At 38.3% G+C, this 22,095-nt stretch overlaps 1 protein-coding gene and 1 long non-coding RNA gene across 2 annotated transcripts in view; one reads left to right on the top strand and one right to left on the bottom strand.

The window, feature by feature from the left end:
* Positions 1-3,066: 3,066 nt before the first annotated feature.
* PNLIPRP3 (pancreatic lipase related protein 3) overlaps positions 3,067-22,095 on the bottom strand; it is a 50,322-nt gene continuing 31,293 nt past the window's right edge. Inside the window, exons 6-12 of the mRNA XM_032281755.1 lie at positions 20,110-20,229; positions 19,903-20,025; positions 14,754-14,872; positions 11,908-12,040; positions 9,648-9,759; positions 4,178-4,345; positions 3,067-3,916 (exon numbers count right to left, since the gene is read on the bottom strand). Coding sequence (XP_032137646.1) covers positions 3,835-3,916; positions 4,178-4,345; positions 9,648-9,759; positions 11,908-12,040; positions 14,754-14,872; positions 19,903-20,025; positions 20,110-20,229 — 857 coding nt within the window. The 3' untranslated portion in view covers positions 3,067-3,834. The remainder of the gene's footprint in view (positions 3,917-4,177; positions 4,346-9,647; positions 9,760-11,907; positions 12,041-14,753; positions 14,873-19,902; positions 20,026-20,109; positions 20,230-22,095) is intronic.
* The window catches only part of LOC116553977, a 14,204-nt gene continuing 9,510 nt past the window's right edge, over positions 17,402-22,095 (top strand). The window contains exon 1 of the long non-coding RNA XR_004269991.1: positions 17,402-17,414. This is a non-coding gene — a long non-coding RNA (uncharacterized LOC116553977). The remainder of the gene's footprint in view (positions 17,415-22,095) is intronic.

Raw genomic sequence — 22,095 nt, 5'->3', positions numbered from 1 at the left:
GCACGAATTATTATTCTCCTGTTCCTAAGGCCCCCTGCTTATTCTGGAGAGTTGCAGAGTCAGCAAAATCTGAAGGCTCTATTGAACAGGGTAATTTCTATTATTCACTCCTATCTGATGAGCCTGGGGAAATAAATAGCCATGCAACTCAACCAGGTGTCAGAATCTTCCTTTAGCTTCTGCTTTACTTCCCCAGCCCTAGGCCATAGTGCAGAGGTCAGTGTTTCTTGCATAACTCGATCTTTACACAACTGTAATATCTGCCCCTTTCCCCCAGTCCTGGAGCACAAACCCTTGTAAACCTTCTCCCAGGTACTTTTCTCCTCTTAGCCTGCCATTGAGCAATCAGATTACAAGCCATTCAATATTCTATTTTACCTACAACTCTGATTGGTATAACCCTTTCAAATGTGTAAAATGCTATTACATACACAGTCCTTTAAGAAAAGAAGAAAAGGATCAGCAGTTAACTTGAGAGCAATAAGCAAGGTGTGAAAATTGCCCATGCTGTAGGCTACCAGGCATGTGGACATTCCCCACTGTCTAATGAACAAGAACCTGAATCTCACCAAGTCTTTCAAATGAACTACTAGTTACAGTACATATACAAGATACAGAAATACATTAAAGGATACCAGAGGAATTCCATCAGTTTTATGTGAGCATTTTTATAGGATGAGTGATCTGGTTTATTTAACAATTAGTGTGGAAGAAGTGGGAGGAGAAGCTGCTACAGACGAAGAGATTTAGGAACATGTCAATCAAATGCAGTGTGTGGACCTTGTTTGGGTCCCAGTTTAAATAAACTAACTGCCAAAGGACATTTTTGAGACAATCTGGGAGATTTCAATACAACTTGAATATAAAATGATACTTTAAAATAACTATCAACTTTTCAGTTAATCTCAAATTCACCTAAAGACGGTTAGCATCCATTTTTATAAAATTCATTTTGTAGTTACAGTAAACAAGTTTATTGTTTGCAGATACATACTAAAGTATAAATGGGAGAAACAGCATTATGCCTAGGATTTGGTTTAAAACACTCCAGCAAAAACAAACAAAACAAAAATAGGGAGTGTGTTTGTGTGAACTCAAAATAGGACTGCCAATATTTGAAAATTGTTAAACTGGTTGACAGGCACCTGTGGGTGCTAGTTTACTACTTTCTTTGCTGTTGTGAAGATTTAAAAGTTTATACAATAATTTTTTTTTTAATTTTCAAAAAGAGAGAGTGGGGAGGAGTTGACAACAGTGATGAACTCTGCTGTGGGATGGAGCAAATGAGTAGAATTTCCCATTTGACTTAGTGACTGGTAGTCATTGGAAATCTGGGTAAGAGCTGTTCTAAAGTCAGATGGGAGCAGAGAGGAAGTTAGGACCGGGAAGGTTTTTTTTTCTAATGGCAAGGACTTCAAATTTTAAAAAGCAGATGAAATGAGAAGTTGAATATACGAAAGAAAGAAAAAGTAACCAGTAGGGCAGTGTTCCCAAGAAAGCAGGAGAGGATGGAGTGCACTGTGCAGAGGCAGGGATTAGCCTGGGAGAAAAGAGGCAGCTTCCCTATTAGAAAGAAAAAGGATAGAATGGATGCAAATGTAGGTAGTTGATGTGTTTGGATCAAAAACAGTAGAGATTGTTATCTGATCATAGCATCTGTTTTCTACGAGTTTGGTGCCGGAGATGTCAAAAGAAACACATTTCAGGACAGTGCTGATCACAAGATGCATCATATGATATACCTTATAATTACATCCACCTTCTCTGTGGTACGGCTATCCCAACAGCACTGCAGGTGCTCGCCCAGAGAAAGGAAATCTGAATGCATTCAAGGTTAAGGTTTTGCCTAACGATTAAAAAAAAAAAGTCACTCAGCAAGCCTGAAGGAGAGGCAGCCGTGGTCAAAGAAGACATTCCACTTGGCGAGTTTGGAGGTGAGCATTTGTGGGTGATATGATGACAAGGCATGAGTATGAGTCAATAGTCACAGAGAGTGGAGGAAGTAATGGGTAATTAGACTGGAAGTCGTTTTCAGCATTCATTCAGGAAGCAGAACGATTCCCTAATAGTCCTTGCCCAAACAGTAGTAGGCCAAAATTACTATGCTACAATAATGCAGGGCACTCAGAGGGAAAGGGAATCATATATATATACATATATATAGTGCTTCCTTAGGGAATAGCACACACGGAAAATAATGGCATCACCTTGAACTTTTGGAATTCCTTTGTCTAGATAGTTCATGCACTATTTTTCATCCTCACACATTCTAATAATGCAAAAAAAAGACAAGTATTTAGAACTATCGGACAGTAAGTCTATACTTTATTAAAATAGGGTTCTCAGAAGTTAATTGACTCCCATTAGTCTTTTCAAGCCTGGAAGGAGCCAGCCTAGAGACCTCTTGGGCAAGGAGGCTGCTAGGACTCAGACTGCCTAATGCCACAGCTGGCTCCTTGCCTCTTCCTCCAACTTGGGACTTGTGCAGGCCCAGGACAGCTGCTTTCAGGAGGACTATTCTCACCTAGGGTCTGTGCTGACTCCACCGCCAGCTTGCTAATGAATGCTGGACTGTGACACAATTACTCAGTATGGGTCACTCCCTTTTACTGAGCTTACTCATAGCCACTCTGCTCCTGGGGTGGCCTAGGTCTGAATATGTGCAACCCACTCGTGAGAGTAGACTCCTCCGGATCATACCAAATGTACCTGAACCTGCTTTCCTCCTCCCACCCAGCAATCTTCCATCCCTCACTTGCAAAATGAGTCATCCCAATTGCTTCTCTGCTTTCTGCCACAATACAGGTTTATTTATGTACACTCACAGGTCCTTCCAAAGGTTCAGCTGGCAGGGAGGTGCAAGGAGAATCAAGAAGCCCTTTGCAGAGTATCTGTCATCATTTCTTTCTAGCAATATTTATTGCACAGGCCTATAGGCTAAACACTGGGCCTAGTGATAGAAAACAGAGCAAATGAAAATATAAATTTCTCCCTTTCCTTGGCTAAGGACAACTGACTTAGAAGAAATTGAAGGAAAATAAAGAAAAAAACCCCACAATTAGCACATTTAAATATTATAATATTGTTATTGCAAGAACAAAGTGTTATTCAAGTGCTTTATAAATGAAACGCTCCCTTAAAGCTAAATACAAATTCATTATAGAGGTTTCAAGGCCCAGGGGAGAGGAGTAATTCTCCTGTGGCAGTGACTTTTGGAGGTATGGGGCTATACCCTGGGTTGTTGAACTTCAGGTCTCATTGCTAACTGATGAACACATAACAGATAACCTCCAAAATCTCTCTTATGCACACCCTGAACACCAAGGAACACCTTGGAAATACTAGTGCAATCTCATTAGTTTTTATTACTAGATAGACACATCAACCCGCAAGGTTATAATCTACTATATATCATGCACTATAGCCATAATTTATCTCAGTGAGATTTAACAGCAAAACAAATAGTTTTATATAACTTTAGAACAATGATGATTCTACCTGGAAATATTCTAAATGTACTTCAAAACCTCAGCAAACCAGACGCTCACTTTTATCCAGTGACTTTATATACTCACCATACATTTGCATCACCTCCTCTTATTCAGAAAAATTCTCAAGCAGCTCTATTTTGTCACTGATACCCAGATTTCTACAGATCATGGGAACTATCTTTAGTCCCAGGGTTCAGTGTGTTTTTAAGGTGCAATGAGATGAACATTCTGCACAGAAAAGAAACAAACCTGTTCTTTTCTGAGTATTTACAAGAGTCAAGTTTGGTCTGGATGCCAGGTGGAAGGAAACATTTTTCTTCGTTGCTCCTTCTAAAGAAATCCATCAAGACTGTGTATGAGATAAGCATGGTTTCAGGTTCTGGGTAATATTAGGTCCCACAATGTCCTCACTACATAATGTAGATCTGAAAATTTTTTAAAGAAAAAAAGGAATTTTAACATGATACCAGGGAAGAAAAAGACATTGGTAGATCCCCTGATGTAATGAGTAATTCTTATTTTCTAACACTTCTGCAAATATAGCATTGGTTTCTTAAATTTTCCTTCTTTAATTGCAAAATTTCAAAGTCTATAACTTTTTACACTACTTGCACATTTCAAATTATCTATGAACTTAAACACCATTTACAAAATGTAAACTATGAAAATGAAAAAGTAATACTTACTTATATCCATATTTCCCAGATATATCTGTCACCATTTCTGCCCCCAACTTATTCTGAGAATGTTCAAACAAATGTTTTTTCCAGATGAACTGAATACTTGTAATGTTTCCAATGTTAACATCTGCATCGATTAATTTTGTGTAAGTCATGCCTGGCTTAAGCTTTCCACTGTAAATAAAAATAAGACTCCTAAGTTTGCACTGGGTATTCACAACGCTGAATGAAAGAAAACACAACTGGGTATGTACTATGGAAGAGACACTTGTATTTGCTAGCAATTGCTTGTAGGAGATTTATACTTTCCATGTGTATTGATCAGCATCTCAGAATAGCATGGTTCTGAAGTTTGAAAGAAGGGTATAATAAATGGAAAGCTTGGCTAGGTGATTTTTAGAGAATACCTGGAGAGGTGTTATTGTGATTTCTCCATAGTGAAAGACCTGGTGATGGCTTTGTAGTATCAGAAACCAGACAATACTGACACCAGTAAATCAAGAAACTGTCAATAGTGGACTAAATTTACATAAGGCTTATATATAAACCAGAAGCCTGCTCACCAATTCACAGTGGGGAAATGCCTCCCTTTGATTAACCAGAATGCTCCCATGCCCTTCTGGTACCTTCCTTAACCATATAAAAGGATTTGGGTAACCAAACTAGTGATCAGAAGACATTTTGTTCACCATGGCAATAGAGTAGAGAGGGGTGCTGTCTCTCAAGGCATAAGGTATGCTCCATCTAAGGCAAAGTGAGACCAATGTCATATTTCTTCTTCATCAAACAAAAATTCTCCACTGTGACTTAGATTGGTCATTGCACCAAAACCAACATCTCTTACCTCCATAAGAGCTTCCTGACTTCAATTTCCTATAGCCATTGCTAATATTCTCCTTCTGATGAAACAGTCCCTTTTTTGGTTGTGTTTGTAACACAAATTAAGGTATAGTTAGTAAATGATTAAGTTACAATCCAATCTAAACTTGTCCCCATGTTGCTCCATACTATATCACCTTGCCTTATTTCTTCATAACTTATAGCTATTCTACTGTTAATGTATCATTTGTCTACTCAAACTCCAACATAAGCTCTGTGAAAGAAGGACCTGTGTCTGTATCCCCAGCAATTAGAACAGTTCCTGGCACAGTGTAGGGACCTACATATTTGCTAAATGAATGAATGTTGCTATTCCTAGGGTCTGTCTTATTATATTACTAGTAGAATTAATTGATTTAATTACCAGAGGCAACTTTCCTTTTGAGACGGAGTCTGACTCTGTCGCCAGGCTGGAGTGCAATGTTGTGATCTCGGCTTGCTGCAATCTCCACCTCCCAGGTTCAAGCAATTCTCCTGACTCAGCCTCCCAAGTAGCTGAGATTACAAGTGTATGCCACCATACCCAGCTAATTTTTGTATTTTTAGTACAGATGGGATTTCACCATGTTGGCCAGGATGGTCTCTATCTCCTGACCTTGTGATCTGTGCCCTTGGCCTCCCAAAGTGCTAGGATTACAGGTGTGAGCCACTGCACCCAGCCAAGGGTAATTTTTCTGTTATTCCATGAACTGTCTTTACTCAGTGCCCATACAATGCAGCCCTTTATGTCATTAAAAGCCCAATTAGCTAAGATACAACCTATGGTGAAGCTGGATTTTTTTTTTTTTTTTTTTTAACAATTAAGGTCAAAGGTTCATGAGCAGGTATATAGGTAAACATGTGTCATGGGGGTCTATTGCACAGATTATTTCGTCACCCAGATATTAAGCCTAGTACCCATTAGTTATTTTTTTGGATCCTCTTCCTCCTCCCACCCTCCACCATCTGATAGGTCCCCGAGTGTGTTGTTTCCCTCTATGTGTCTGTGTGTTCTCATCATTTAGCTCCTACTTATAAGTGAGAACATGCAGTATTTGGTTTTCTGTTTCTGCATGAGTTTGCTAAGGATAATGGCCTCCAGCTCCATCCATGTCCTTGAAAAGGACATGATCTCATTCTTTTTTATGGCTGCATAGTATTCCATGGTATATAGGTACCACATTGTCTTTATCTAGTCTATCATTGATGGGCATATGGGTTGATTCCACATCTTTGCTATTGTGAACAGTGCCACAGTGAACATATGTATGCATGTGTCTTTATAATAGAACAACTTCTATTCCTTTGGGTATATAATCAGTAATGCGATTGCTGGGTCAAATGGTATTTCTGCCTTTAGGTCTTTGAGGCCTTCGACAAAACCTCACCAGCATGTTATTTTTTGACATTTGATAATATTCATTCTGACTGGTGTGAGATGGTATCTCATCATAGTTTTGATTTGTATTTCTCTAATGATCAGTGACGTTGGGCTTTTTTCATATGCTTGATGGCCATGTGTATGTCTTCTTTTGAAAAGTGTCTGTTGTTCTTTGCCCACTTGGTAATGTAGTTGGTTGTGTGTGTGTGTGTGTGTGTGTGTGTGTGTGTTTTTTTTGCCTTGTAAATTTTTTAAAGTTCCTGATAGATGCAGGATATTAGACATTTTGTCAGATGGATAGGTTGCAAAAATTTTCTCCCATTCTGTAGGTTGTCTATTCACTCTGTTGACAGTTTCTTTGGCTATGCAGAAGCTCTTTAGTTTAATTAGATCCCATTTGTTAATTTTTGCTTTTGTTGCAATTGCTTTTGGCATCTTCATTATGAAATCTTTGCCTATGCCTATGTTCTGAGTGCTATTACCTAAATTGTCTTCCAGGCATTTTTGTTTGTTTGTTTGTTTTAGATGCAGTCTCCCTCTGTTGCCAGGCTGGAGAGCAGTGGTGTGATCTCAGCTCACTGCCACCTCCACCTCCTAGGTTCAAGTGCTTCTCCTGCCTAAGCTAGGACTACATGCAAGTGCCACCATGCCCAGCTAATTTTTGTATTTTTAGTAGAGATGGGGTTTCACCATGTTGGCACAATGGTGTGGATCTCCTGACCTCATGATCTGCCTGTCTCAGCCTCCCAAAGTGCTGGGATTACAGGCATGAGCCACTGTGCCCAGCCGTCTTCCAGGGTTTTTATAGCTCTGGGTTTTACATTTAAGCCTTTAATCCATCGTGAGTTAATTGTTGTATATGGTGTAAGCAAGGGGTCCAGTTTCAGTCTTCAGCATATGGCTAGCCAGATATCCCAGCACCATTTATTGAGTAGGGAATTCTTTCCTCATTGCTTGTTTTTGTCAGGTTTGCCAAGGATCAGATAGCTGTAGGTATGCAGCCTTATTTCTGGATTCTGCATTCTGTTCCATTGGTCTACGTGACTGGTTTTGTAGCAGTACCACGCTGTTTTGGTTACTGTAGCCCTGTAGTGTTGTTTGAAGTTGGGTAGTATGCCTCCAGCTTTGTTCTTTTTGACTAGGATTGCCTTGGCTATTCAGGATCTTTTTTTTTTTTGGTTCCATATGAATTTTAAAATAATTTTATCTAGCTCTGTAAAGAAACACAATGGTAGTTTAATATAGATAACATTGAATCTATAAATTGCTTTGGGAATTAGATAGCCTATTAGAAATTCAGCAATTTTGCCAGGCACGGTGGCTCATGCCTGTAATACCAGTACTTTGGGAGGCCAAGGTGGGTGGATTACTTGAGGTTAGGAGTTCAAGACCAGCTTGGCAAACATGGTAAAACTCCGTGTCTACTAAAAATACAAAAATTAGCTGGGCGTGGTGGTAGGTACCTGTAATCCTAGTTACCCAGGAGGCTGAGATAGGAGAATCACTTGAACCTGGGAGGCGGAGGTTGCAGTGAGCCAAGATCGCGCCACTCACTCCAGCCTGGGTGGCAGAGTGAGATTCCATCTCACCAAAAAAAAAAAAAAAAGAAAGAAAAAGAAATTTCACAATTTATATAAACATCTTACTTATCTGTGAGTTGCACAAATAAATATATGCTTACATTTGTATAACATTAAATGGATGGGATTAAAAATATACCTTATATACTATCAACATTTTTCCAGATCTGTCTTTTCATGTTATTGATATTGCCATTTTAAGGATATTGATTCTTCCTATCCATGAGAATGGAAAAACTGGACTTATAAAGGTTGCCTGAAGAATAGAACTAGACCAGCACAGAAATTCAGCTAGCAGACTTCATTTCAAGATGAGAAATCTGTTGTGAACTTTCAATGCTTACTTATTTTTAAAAGAGGATTGGTTAACTATGCAGCAACATCACAAACAGCTTCTTCAGCTATTACTGAAAGAAAAACAGAGATGTGGAAACGCTCTCACAAATCTTAAAAGAGGCAGAAACTGCATATTCATCACCAGCTGCCCCAGGTTAGGTGCTCTGTCCAGGCCACAAATTACACAGCTTTATCCAGTGTCCTATGAGCCTCCAAACCACAGGCACATGATTGTGCTCAACTGCTCTCAGAGGGATGCTTGATGGAGCCATGAAGAACAGGCAGAAACAAAATAGCAGGCAGTAAAAGGTATTTGCAACCAAAGAACAGCATGGGTGAAGTCCGGAAGAAAGGTGAGGGTAGGATCTATTCAGTGCTGGGTAGTGCAAACAGTGTAATCTCACTGAACTGAAGGTGGAACAAAGCCAAATGGTGGGAGATATGGCTAGAAGGGTGGGCTGGAGCCTGTGCACCAACCAGGATCCAGATCATAACTCACTGAGCTTCTATTTACAGGCGGTTGCACCAAGGCAAGAAGATGTGCAGAAACTCTGCCAGTGATAAAACTGATGCACCTCTCAACTGACAAAATATCCACAAATCTCTGCTTTTCGTGCCTGTGCCCAGTGTTTGAGGATGATGGAAATCACAGAGAAAAAACACCTAATCCATTCATCTGTTTGCAAAAAAGGTTGCATCTAATTAGTATGTATAATGTTAATTCTGACATAAATTACAGAATAAAATAATAGACATGAAATACACAATACAAAAATGCTAAGGCTGAACAAATAAAAGATTAAGAAAATCTCAAGATAAAATAAGGCTTTAGCAAAAGATACAAAATGATCTGAGTTATTTTTACCTCTGACTGAATTATTTTTACCTCTTACTATTCCAACACATGTCCTGTATCTGTGGGTAGTACTTAGCTCGCTTATTAGAAATCCAGCAATTTATATAAATATCTTATTTGTTACTCACACAAATAAAAATATAAAGCTTATATTTGTATAATATTAAATGAATGGGATTAAAAATATACCTTGAATACTGTCCAATTTTTTTACTTGCTAGATCTGTATTTTCATGTTATCACTTCCTAACATTTTCTGTTTCTAGTTGAAACTGTAGAGAAAATACATATTATGATTTCTAATTTATATTTGGAAAACATGAAGTAAAAAGAAAAATCAAAGATAACATGGTAGCCTGTGGAATTACAGAAAAAGAGAAGACTCAACAGTATACTGAGCCAGTCTCACTGAGTGTTACTGAGCCCTCTGCCCTGTGCAAGGAGTCAGCTTCTCACTCTGCTTACCTGGCAACCACGAACTCCCCAGTTTTCCCAATTGTCCCCCTTACATGAAGAAATATAGTCCCTTGAGTGGCTTTGCTTCCACTGAGTTTGACAGACAATTTGTGCCTCCAACCTAGACATAAGGAAACAAGAAAGAAAGGAAGAGAAAGGGTTAAAAACACATAAGAAGTATGGCATCCTGGGTCCTTTAATGGAAATAAAATTTTCAGGGTTGTATTTGAACGGTACTGCACATATTTGTGCAAATATACAACTTTAGTTTCAGTGAATTTGGTGAAAAACTACATTCAAAAATACATATTAAGGGTCACATTTTAATTTTTCAGAACAAATGGTTTAATAATATTTTTAAAACAAAATTCTTTATTTTTCCAGGCATTTTTATGACTTTTAAAAATGGAAGTCCTGTGTCTTCTTTTGTCTATTTCCTTTGTATTGTGTGGCACACATATAGTATGTATACTTTCTATAGCCAAGTTTTTATTTGCCATAGTGTGACCATCAATCCAGAAAAATCTAGAACATCTATTGGGCAAGAAGATGTGTGCTTTTATAAACATTTAGTGGCAAAGTGAGTCATTCTTCTTCTCCTGCAGGGATATGTGTTAAGAATGCCCAGTCCACATAGCTATAGATCCAGATAGTATCTGCCAGTAGGATAATTCCCTTGCAAATGGCCATATGTAACTTTTTACATTTAGAGCTACACAGATCTTTTATTCTGAATTTTAAAATTACTGTATGCTTAATAACAAACTGAAAAATGCAATTCTTCATATGATTATTTGAAAAGAATTGAAATGGGAAAGAAACCTACCAGAGAGAAATTTTAATTCATGAGTTAATCATTGCCAAATAATTCTCTTTCTCTTCTTACCTCATTCTACTGGAATCTGGCTCTCCCTGCCGTCGTCTCTCCACTGAAACCACCCCAGCCAAGCTCACTAAGGGTTGAATTGTTTCTTCATCCAATGAGCCTCTGTAGGGCCGGCCCTGTCTCATTTGACCACAATACAAAGGGAATAAACAAAAGAAGACACAGGACTTCCATTCCTGAAAGTTATAAAAATATTTGGTGTGATGTATGACTTCTCTCTTCCTCCTCATCTTTCTTTCCTTGGCTCTTTTAATGGTAACCTTTGCTGACCTTCCTTCTCTCTAACCATTCTTTAGTCTCCCTTGCAGGGGCCCCCTTCTCTGCTCTCTTTCCTTCTGTTCTGGCACATTCTTCTTGGGTAATGACATCATCCACTTTCACCACACTGATTACAGGCTGAGTGACTCCCAAATCTCAATCTGTAGACCACATCCATTTCCAGAGGCTGAGATCCATGTCTCTACCTGCCTCATAGGGCAAACTCTCTTATCAAGCCATAAAGGCAGCTCCAACATAACATGTTAGAAACTAGCCCATCATCTTGCTCCAAACTAGCTTTGCTTCCTGTGTTGTCAAGCTGAGAGAATGGCACAGCGTCCACAGCCAGAACTGTCCTTAACTCCTTGCTTTTCTGCATTTTTAAATCCATTCACCTCGGTTCATTTCACTTCTACCTTCTGACTATCTTTACAACTTCTCTACTTCTATTTATCTTGCCTGAATTGTTGGAACAATTGGCTAACAGGCACCCTGCTTCCATCTTGTGACCTTCTAATCCATGCAGAAACTAAAGTGATTTTTCTAAATAAATAAAAAAAAATCCAGTAATCCTTAATATGCTTCAATGGCTTTCCATTCACCCACAGACAAAATCCAAACTCTCCACGTGTTGCCAGGATGCAAGACCCTTCCTTCACTATCTGACCCAATTTGTCTCTCCCATTTCATCTCCTATCACTGTCCTGCTGGTCTCTACAATCCTGGCAGGGGCTTCTTTCAGTCTCTGCTCTCTCTTACTTCCAGGACTTTACATAGGTGGTCCCTTCTGCCTAGAATACTCCTCCTTTTCTTCTCCCTCTTACTCATCCTTCAGGAGTCAACTTAGAAATCTCCTTTCCTCGAAAGACTCCCTGACCTTTATGCTCTTCATGTATCTTGATTGTTTCCTAAGAGGAAGTTTATTACTCAGGATTGGAACTGAGATTTTACTTGCTGTCTTTCCCACTAGCCTAAACTCAATTAATGACCTCACTGTGTTGTTCTTCACTGAATTCCCAGTCTGGCCCAATGCCCAGTTATTTAGTAGACACTCAATAAAAACTGTTGAATTTTTAAAGATAAGTATCTTAAAGCATTACAACAAAACTTAGCTACAACACTTACGGGCAAATGGGGAAAGAGACCCCGTGTTTAAAAAATAATATGATCCATTAGTCTTCATATTTTTGAGACGAAATCTATCAGCAAAATGACCCATTGTTGGGCAACCTTCTCTGGGACAAAAGAAGCAATTTCCCTGATGACAGAAAATAAGAGGTGATTACTTAATAATTAGAAATGCTGCCTTTTAATAAACTGGTAATATAATATTAAATAATAGTACATCTCCAGAATTTAAATAAAGTACACGTATTTTATAAGTGCCTAACAGGCCACCATGTCTGGTTTCAAAAATAAAAGCAACTGAGGGAAAAAGAGAAAGTCCCTATTAGAAAAATGGGCAGACAATATGAATAGACAATCCACAGAAGAGGAAATTCAAATAGTCAATAACTATGTAAAAAAGATGTTCAATCTTATGATTTGTCAGGAATATGTTAATTTTAAAAGGTATAATTTCATATTCAGCAGATTTGCAAACATGAAAGCAATTGGCAATACTGAATACACGTAATAGGGGAATTCTCGTTCGCTTCTAATGGTAAGCTGTATTGCTCTTCACTGCATTCCCAGTCTGGAATATAATTTTTAAAATTTCAAAGATATAATCAGATCAAGTTTTTAAATTTTTAAAAGTTTGCTGTGTACACAAAAGAACAGTCCTTGAGCTGGAAGACTTCAAACTGAAAATGGTAAGAAGCCCCAGCTTACAGCGGTCACAGGATAGTTTATAAAGCATAAAGGCGGAAGTATTTTGACCTTTTTTGTGATTGGCTGTTATACATTAACATTCTTCTTTAGTGCAAGTAGAGATATTTATGTTGATTTTTCAATAGCTGATTGGTTTAATTTCCCTGAATCATGTTGACAAGGAGGTAAAGCTCACGTTTTTGTGTTTCATTTATGATTAGTGCTAGTGTTTCTGGGAAATCAGGATGACTTGTTTTTGTCTATGTGGTTTTGGGTGGCCTTGGGTTATATCTAAATTTTGGCCTTCATTTTTATTTTTCTTTTGCAATTGATAGACATTTTAAACAGTGATTTGGTAATGGTAATGTCTAATAAATAAGGAAATGCATGTATGCTTTGATAATTTCACCTCTGTTGTATGCCACGAAGGAATTCCACTCAAGTACATAAGGAGACATACAAAGATGGCACAGTTGGTAGACATTGCTTTTAATAACAAAACTGGAAACAATCAAAACTCACATTCGTAGGAGAATGAATCAATAAATTATGGCTGATTCCTATAAAATAAATATATTAGATCTATGTACATGAATGTGGATTTCAAATTTTTTATTTGTAATATTTAATGAAAACAGCAAACCAAGAACATACTTACAACATAATAGCATTTATTTTATGTATATCAAATTCAACTCTGCTTTAGGGGAAGGAATATAAGGCACTTCGCTTCTTTAATTTTATTTGTATGTTTTAAAAATCTAAAGGAAAATAAATGAAATGTGAACATTTAAAAAATCTGGGTAGCAATGCTTGAGAATTTGCCATTTTAGGCTTTGAATTTTTAATTTAATAAACCATTGGTATTTAGGCTAGGACTACAGTATCATCCTATTTATTTATTTATTTATTTACTTTTTGAGAAGGGGTCTCAATTTTTTTGCCCAGGCTGGAGTGCAGTTGTTATTCAGAAGCATGATCATAATGCACTGTAGCCCTGAATTTCCGGGCTTAAGGGATATCCTGCCTCAAGCTTCCAAGTAGCTGGTACTACAGGTGCATGCCACAGCTTGCTCTGACTTACTTTAATTTAATTGCATGACTATTTGGGTATAGTACAATAAAATATGTCAAGGAAATTGATTCACTCTATAGTTTGTAACAAAAATTAGCATCCATGAGGCATGAGCTAGCTTCTAAGGTTCTCCAATTTGGCAAATTAACTCTCTTATCTCCAAATATACAATGACTCCAAGGACCTGCTTCCACTAGGAGTAAATGCCAGGATTCCTTGGGTGCTCAGAGCAGCAGCCGAGGCAGGAAGAAGAGAGAGGTCAGGGAGAAGGAGGATATGTAGGAAATGATAATGTTTGGCTGTCAAGCTTTCTGAGAATGGCAAGAAACTGAGAGGATGGCCTAAACATGTCCACCTGCTAAGCTCTGTAGCAGGAGGGAAATGCTTCTTCCTGTCCCAGCACAGAACTTATTCACAAAGTGCTATTACTTACCATAAACTTCAGCTGAATAGCCCACATTTTCTACTGTGATAAAACAGGGGATTAGGTTTCTAAAACACAAGAATGAAGATCGTTTCCACTTCCCTCTACAAAATAGATTTTCTTTCTTTTACTCAAGAAAAATCAGATTTTGTATTTTGTCACATATTGATCTATGTGGAATTACTGTGAGCTATCTATGCCTTAGTTCTGCTCTGTATAAATAATTAAAATTTAATAAAATAATTTTCATGTTCCAAGTAAATAGTAATATGTTTGGTTGTAGCTATTGATTGGTTCAGCCTTCTTAGGGCATCTTTGAATACGACATTTAAAATATATATGCAGAAAAATTTTTGCCCTAGACTTTTGCCCGTTACATAGTAGCATCTACTTACTGCATAACAAATGGCCAAAAAAGCAAAATTGTATATAATCTTCAAAAGAGCTGAAACAACCAGAATACAAATAGTTGGTTGAATTATTTCAACCCTCCAGCAATCCCAGCTACTGTTCAGTACTCAGCACAGAAACAATCCATTATTTCCCAAAATGGTAGGTGCATTGTTTTTGCCACCTACTCAAAGCCCTAATGCTTAGCTGGATGACTGTGTTTCAAAAAATTACTTTATAATTAAATTCCAAGTGAAATGATTTACTTACTGCTTTAAAAGATGCGTAGGATCTGCAAGGATAAGCAATAAATGCATCAGGATTAAGAATGCTTTCAGCATAAAAGTGATGACTTCGAGCATGGTTACAATCAAAGAAGGAAGCCACTTCTGTGAAAACAATTGCCAATTAACTGATAATAATTACTGATAACTGGTAGCATGAACCATTTCTTAGACAGAGTAACTGTAAGTGGCAGTCTCTTGAGTTGGGAGGACCAGACCTTTTGTCTAGGCTTAGACATTGTACAACATTTATCGAAGTTACATGTCATTTTCTTTGTACCAAAGAATTATGTGACTCAAAAGGGACATTCAAGAGATGGAAATAAACAAAAGCAAATGTGGATGGCTTCGTGCTTTGACACTAATATACTGAGTCACTGAGTCACTTCCTAGTGATAGTGGCAGGAAGCAAACAATTTCTTAGGCAGATAGGGATGGGTCCCCAGTGAAACCTGACCTTCAAGTCCAAAACAAAGTGAAGACTGAAAACCAAGCTGTCAGTTCCAGGTAAAGTTCCTGACCAGAGTGAGAACTTCTATTCCTGTTTGTCCAGTCTCTCCTGAACAATGTTTTTTGTTCTTTCTGAACAATGTTTTTTAATCAAGCAAATGTTGCTTTTTCCAAGGCTACCTACAGCGCACACCTCCCCCATTCTGAGCCTATAAAAACCCCAGACTCAGCCACACTTTGGGAACTACCTGCCTTCAGGTAGCGGCTAACCAGTTTGGGTTCCTGTCTCCACCAAGAGCTACTTTGTCACTCAATAAAACTCTTCTCTGCCTTGCTCACTCTTCAGGTATCTGTGTAACCCCATTCTTCCTGGACTTGGGACAAGAACCTGAGATCAACCAAAGAGCAGGTGCCAAAAAAGCTGCTATAACACTGTGGCCCTCCCACACCACATGACAGGAAGTGGAGGTGGGGCTGAGACAGCCCAGGAGCCAAGGGCCGGAGTGGAGCAATGGGACCAAACAATCTAGGACACACTCCTGTTTGATGAACTGTGCAGATGGTAGGAACAAATAAGCTGTAACACAAATGAGCTATAATATTTCCTGGGGGCTCAGACCTCAGGGTTCCCTAAGCCAAAGCTGTAACATGCTGTAACACGCCCTTTGGGGCTCCAAGGTTCCTGGCATCTCAGAGTTTTTGGGCATCACCACGTTTCCCTCATCCAGAAGCTGGTGTCCAAGACGGAAGCTGCTTGCAGTATGCCTGGTTCAGCCACAGCCTCGCATGGAACCAGTGCCTGCACTGGCCTGAAGACGCTCACCCTACCATAGCAGTGGGCATCCTGGCTCACCCTTGGCAGGCATGAGATCTAGGTCAGCAGAGTGAGCTGAGCACAGGCTGCTAGCCTGAGTGGGTGGAGTGAGTCTGGTGGTGAGCCCAGCAGGTGCAAGTGAAACTCAAGCAGAGGCACTGCAAGCTGTGGAGGTCTCTGGCTGGCAAAGCAGCATGGAAAAAAATCCTGTCACTAGGATCTCTGACACAGTATCCCTGTGTATATAGTATTTCTACCATAGACCAATTAAGACTCTGTCTCTCTGTTTCTGCAAGAATAACAGAACTTCCTCCTATTCAACCACCAGACAGTCAGCAATGTTAATCAGTGCTAAGTTAAAGGTGTAACAGGTGGAGGGTTTTATAAAGAATGCTAAAAATGAGTTACTTTTGTCATTATCAAGCATGACATTATTGCCATCAATAGTTATGATTATTAGAATAATAAGATCTAAATACATCTGCACATTCCAAAATTTTCATAGCATTCTAGTCATTTCTTCTTTCCTCTTTTTTTTTTAAATTTTAGAGATGGGGTCTCAATATGTTGTGCCCAAGCTGATCTTGAACTCCTGGCCTCAAGTCTCAAGTGATTCTCCTTTCTCGGCCTCTCAAAGTGCTGGGATTACAGGTGTGAGCTACTGTGCCCAGCCATTTATGTTTTCTTTTATCTTACATAACAATATTTTTACTGAATGGCATGGACTATTCTTCCAAAGACCTACACAGCTTAGCCTATCTTTGAGAAACTAGATTTTGATTTTGGCATATGCAGTATCATTATTCTGTAAAATCACTTCCAACAAATGCCTTTTTCCTAGGTCCTCACCCATTTGTAGTATTATGTAACCACTTCTCTCAACATGGACACCATGTTTTCATACCCCTGCCCCAATACAGGCTGATCTTCTGACTTGCTTTGCCTAGTAGCAAAGAACCAAGATCAGTTCTGTGGAGAAACTGACGTTGGTTAAGTTCTAAGGCCTTAAGACACCTTTCAGCATCCACTCTTACTATGTTGGAACTCAGTTGCCATATTATAAAATCCAGGCTACCTGGTTGGGGAGAGAGGTCCTAAAGCATGATAGACCACCTAACTGAGGAGAACAAGTCCCAGGGTTCCAGACATGGAGGGTCATCTCAGATCTCCACACCCAGCTTAGCCCAGCTCAGCCCCCAATTGGATGCAGTCGCCTAAGTTACTCCAGCCAACATCACACAAAACAGAGTCTCAACAGAACTCTGCCTGAATTCTGACCCTGAGAATGCTGAGCCATAAAATAATTGTTCTTGTAATTGTTCACTGTGGTTTGTTACGTAATAGAGAACTGAGACAGTATAATTTCAGAAATAATGTAATACTGTCAGCATAGATTAATAATTGGCATCATCTTTTTTTATTAAGCAAAGACTTCTCTTACATTAGGTCTCTGTATATAGATTTATATTCACAATTAATTGTGATTTAGACAAGATGGTTCGTTAGAATATGGCAAACTATTAATTTTAAAAGTAATGGTTTCTTAGTAACAAATTTAATGTAAAACGGAATATCTTGAAGTCTTAAAACCCATCCAAAGATTTAGCGTGAATGATAAATGTTCTTTTAATCCAATAAAGTTGTGGAAAATCTTAAAATATCTCAAAATGACAGTTTATGATAAATGTATGTTTTAGTTGAATTAATCTTTTATAGAATTTCATATGATCTGTGTATAACAATTTTGTAAAGAAGTCTTCTGATCTATAGTTTATCCTAATAGAAAGGATTCACAGTCATAATATAGAAAATAATGAGGAAAATAAATTTTATAACATGCCTTTTTTGGATGAATTTTGCTTATCTGAACTAGGTGAAATTGGCTTTAATTCTTATTTGTGCATTTGTAAATTAGCCAGTTGTGTGGGGTTTTTTTAAATGTAGTCATTACAAATATATATTTCTGATCAAATTTACTCTTTAAGAGCAAATATTAAAGCTTTGTAATTTATTTCTAGTGAAGCAGATACCTGAGTTACACTCAATACTATGATCCATGTGTCTTTCCTCTACAATAGTCAAATGAAAGAGCAAATAATTTCAACCCCTTGATATCTTGACTACATGGGATTGAGATGTGAGATACACAGAATCATCCAGGTATCCATTATCCATCATAGATATATATATTATTACGTATTATTATATATTATGGGTAATATATTTCATTATTTACATGATGAAATGTAGAGATAGGGAAGAACAAAATTCCCAAATAATAACATTTTGGTGCCTTACAACTAAATGCCATACAGATATTATAATTATTATTATTGGAAACTACTATAAAAAGTTACATAGTACTTGTTTAATTTGTGATTACAGCATCCAGAGTGATGCTTTTACAAGTGACTCAAACCATGTTTCTTCTCTGCTCAAAACCCACTCATGGCTCCTATCTCACTTGAGTAAAAGCTGAAGTCTTTTCCACAATCCATAAAGTCCTGTGTATTGCCCTCTGCCTGGTTCCATCTCCAACCTTATGCCCTACTTCTCTCCTTTTACCTAGTTTCAGCCACAACAGGCTCCTCGCTGTCATGAACCTGCCAGGCTGGCTCCTGTTTTGAGCCCTTACACTTGCTCTTCCCTGTTGGCCTGGAATGCCTCCTGGTGTCTATAAGAATCCCCCCTCTCTGCCCAGTGTCTATAAGACTTACTCCGGTATCTATAAGGCTAACTCCTTTAGGTCATCTCTTCAGTAAGGACTCCCTCACCACCCTATCAACAATTTTCTTCTTTTATTTTTACCTTCACTGTCAGCAACACATCACATTCCCCTTCCATGCTTTATTTTGTCTCCTTAGCTCTTATGCTATTTATTGGTTTCCTAACAAGTTAGAAAATTGCCGGGCGCGGTGGCTCAAGCCTGTAATCCCAGCACTTTGGGAGGCCGAGGCGGGTGGATCACGAGGTCAAGAGATCGAGACCATCCTGGGCAACATGGTGAAACCCCGTCTCTACTAAAAATACAAAAAATCAGCTGGGCATGCTGGCGCGTGCCTGTAGTCCCAGCTACTCAGGAGGCTGAGGCAGGAGAATTGCCTGAACCCAGGAGGCGGAGGTTGCGGTGAGCCGAGATCGCGCCATTGCACTCCAGCCTGGGTAACAAGAGTGAAACTCCGTCTCAAAAAAAAAAAATAAATAAAATAAAATAAAAAAAATAAAATTAACTCCATCAAGGAGGGACTTCTGTCTTTTGCATTCATTTCCATATTTGCTCTTCCTAGAATAATGCCTAGGAACAGCAAATATAGAAATGAATGCAAAATACTCAATACATATTAGTTGAGTGAATAATGTGCCTTCCATTTATATTGAGTGACTCCAATATGCTACACATTGTATAAGACATCAGGGATACAAAGTTAACTAAGACACAGTACCTGATCTTGCCAATCATAACTGTTGGGAGAGCTTCTTATATGCAACTGTGTTTTGGGAGAAAATATATTTTATATGTCTATTGTACACAGAAGTATGTGGACCCCATCTAAGGAGAGAGCTCAGTGAATATATATCAGTAGCACTCATATTTTAGAAAGTATTTACCTTTTTTTTTTGAGATGGAGTCTCTCTCTGTTGCCCAGGCTAGAGTGCAATGGAGCGATATCAGCTCACTGCAACCTCTGCCTCCTGGGTTCAAGCGATTCTTCCACCTCAGCCTCCTGAGTAGCTGGGACTACAGGTGCATACTACCATGCCTGGCAAATTTTTGTATTTTTGGTAGAGACAGGGTTTCACCATATTGGCCAGGCTGGTCTTGAACTTCTGACCTCGTGATCCACCCACCTTGTCCTCCCAAAGTATTTACCTTTTTTATAAGCATTGAAGTTAAGTTTAAGTAAAGGTGTAATTAAGTCTTCACATCCTGGCATGTGCTTCCCTCCATTTGGGTAAAAGTCAAGATGACCACAAGCATCAATGGTTCCAACACCTGAAATAAATAAAAACAGGGTAAATTCCTCTAAAAAATCTCCTCTATGCTTCAATGAAGCTTCTGATTCTGTTAAAAACTTACCAAGCTCAAAGAAGATGCGAGCGGCATTTGTGTGAATAACATCAACAAAGTTGGCATCTGAGGGGTCTAGCCTGACTTCCTTTGGAGTGTTGTGGAAAAATGGCCCAGCTGGGTCCAACCCTAGAGAAAGCACAATGTGTATGAAACCAAGACATGTTCTATGGAAGTGCACATTCATACTGTTTGTGACTTTGGAGCTAGATGGTGAAAGCAAAGTGTCCTTTCCTATATTATTTCTATCAGTCAAATATCACTCAGGAAAGAGTACAGATACATAACCTAAATATATAAATACAGGATCTCTATATATTGCAATGTCAGGTCTCTACAGATAAGCAACGCTATGTTGAGACAATGCCGAAACAGCTAACAAACTAAAAAAATCACAGTGGCTATTCTAGGGTCTGCATAGGGAATACCATATATACAATAAGGTTATGAGTTACAAAGGATCTTAAAAAGCAACATCTGTAGGCAAAAAATATATATTAAATTAAATTAAAAACACAACCACTCTTCAATATGTAAAGATGAATCTACAAAGCAACAGAGTTAAAATAACAGAATCTTTGTCCTCAGCTATGGCTCATTTAGTTCTACTTTTTATTAATAGTAATACAAATGAATATTGGCCCCACTCTCTTCTAGCTTGTAGGGTTTCTGCTGAGAGATCTGCTGTGAGTCTGATGGGCTTCCCTTTATGGGTAACCTGACCTTTCTCTCTGGCTGCCCTCAGTATTTTCTCCTTCATTTCAACCCTGGTGAATCTGGCGATTATGTGCCTTGAAGTTGGTCTTCTTGAGGAATATCTTTGTGGTGTTCTCTGAATATTGTCCTGCCTTGCTAGGTTGGGAAAGTTTTCCTGAATAATACCCTGAAGCGTATTTTCCAGCTTGGATTGATTCTCTTCGTCACGTTCAGGTACACCTATCAAGCGTAGATTAGGTCTTTTCATATAGTCCCATATTTCTTGGAGACTTTGCTCATTCCTTTTTATCCTTTTTTCTCTAATCTTGTCTTCTCATTTTATTTCATTAAGTTGGTCTTCGACTTCTGATATCTTTTCAACATCCTTAAAGAAAAGAACTTTCAGCCCAGAATTTTACATCCAGCCAAACTAAGCTTCATAAGCGAAGAAAAAATAAAACCTTTTGTGAACAAGCAAGCACTCAGAGATTTCATCACCACCAGGCCTGCTTTACAAGAGCTTCTGAAAGAACCACTACACATAGAAAGGAACAACCAGTATCAGCCTTTCTAAAAAATACCAAAAAGTAAAGAGCATCAACATAATCAAGAATTTACAGCAACTAACAGGCAAAACAGCCAGCTAACATTAAATGGCAGTATTAAACTCACATATATTATTATTAATTCTAAATTTAAATAGACTAAATCCCCCAATCCAAAGACACAGACAGGCAAAAAAAGCCAAAACCCATCGGTATGCTGCATCCAGACCCATCTCACATGCAAGGATACACAAAGGCTCAAAACAAAGGGATGGAGAAAGATTTACCAACCAAATGGAGAGCAAAAATAAATAAATAAATAAATAAAAAGCAGGAGTTGCTTTAAAGCAACAAAGATCAAAAGAAGCAAAGAAGGATATTACATAATGATAAAAGGATCAATGCAACAAGAAGAGCTAAAGATCCTAAATATATATGCACCCAATACAGGAATACCCAGTTATATAAGACTTATAAAGAGACTTAGATTCCCACACAATAATAGTGGGAGACTTCAACATCAATATTAGACAGATCAATGAGACAGAAAATTAACAACAATATCCAGCATTTGAACTCAGATCTGGAACAAGTAAACTTAACATTTATAGAACTCTCCACTTTAAATATACAAAATATACACTCTTATCAGTACCATATCACATCTATTTACAGGCTTAAATGAAATATTGGTTGACTGCTTGTTTGTTATTTTCTTCCCTCATTTTTTTTCATGTCTCTGTTATTAAGCACA

This window comes from Sapajus apella, unplaced genomic scaffold (genome assembly GCF_009761245.1).
Source record: "Sapajus apella isolate SASKATOON/1434 unplaced genomic scaffold, GSC_monkey_1.0 scaffold13, whole genome shotgun sequence".
In the NCBI taxonomy this organism is placed as follows: domain Eukaryota; kingdom Metazoa; phylum Chordata; class Mammalia; order Primates; family Cebidae; genus Sapajus; species Sapajus apella.
This window is presented reverse-complemented; position numbering and strand designations above follow the sequence as displayed.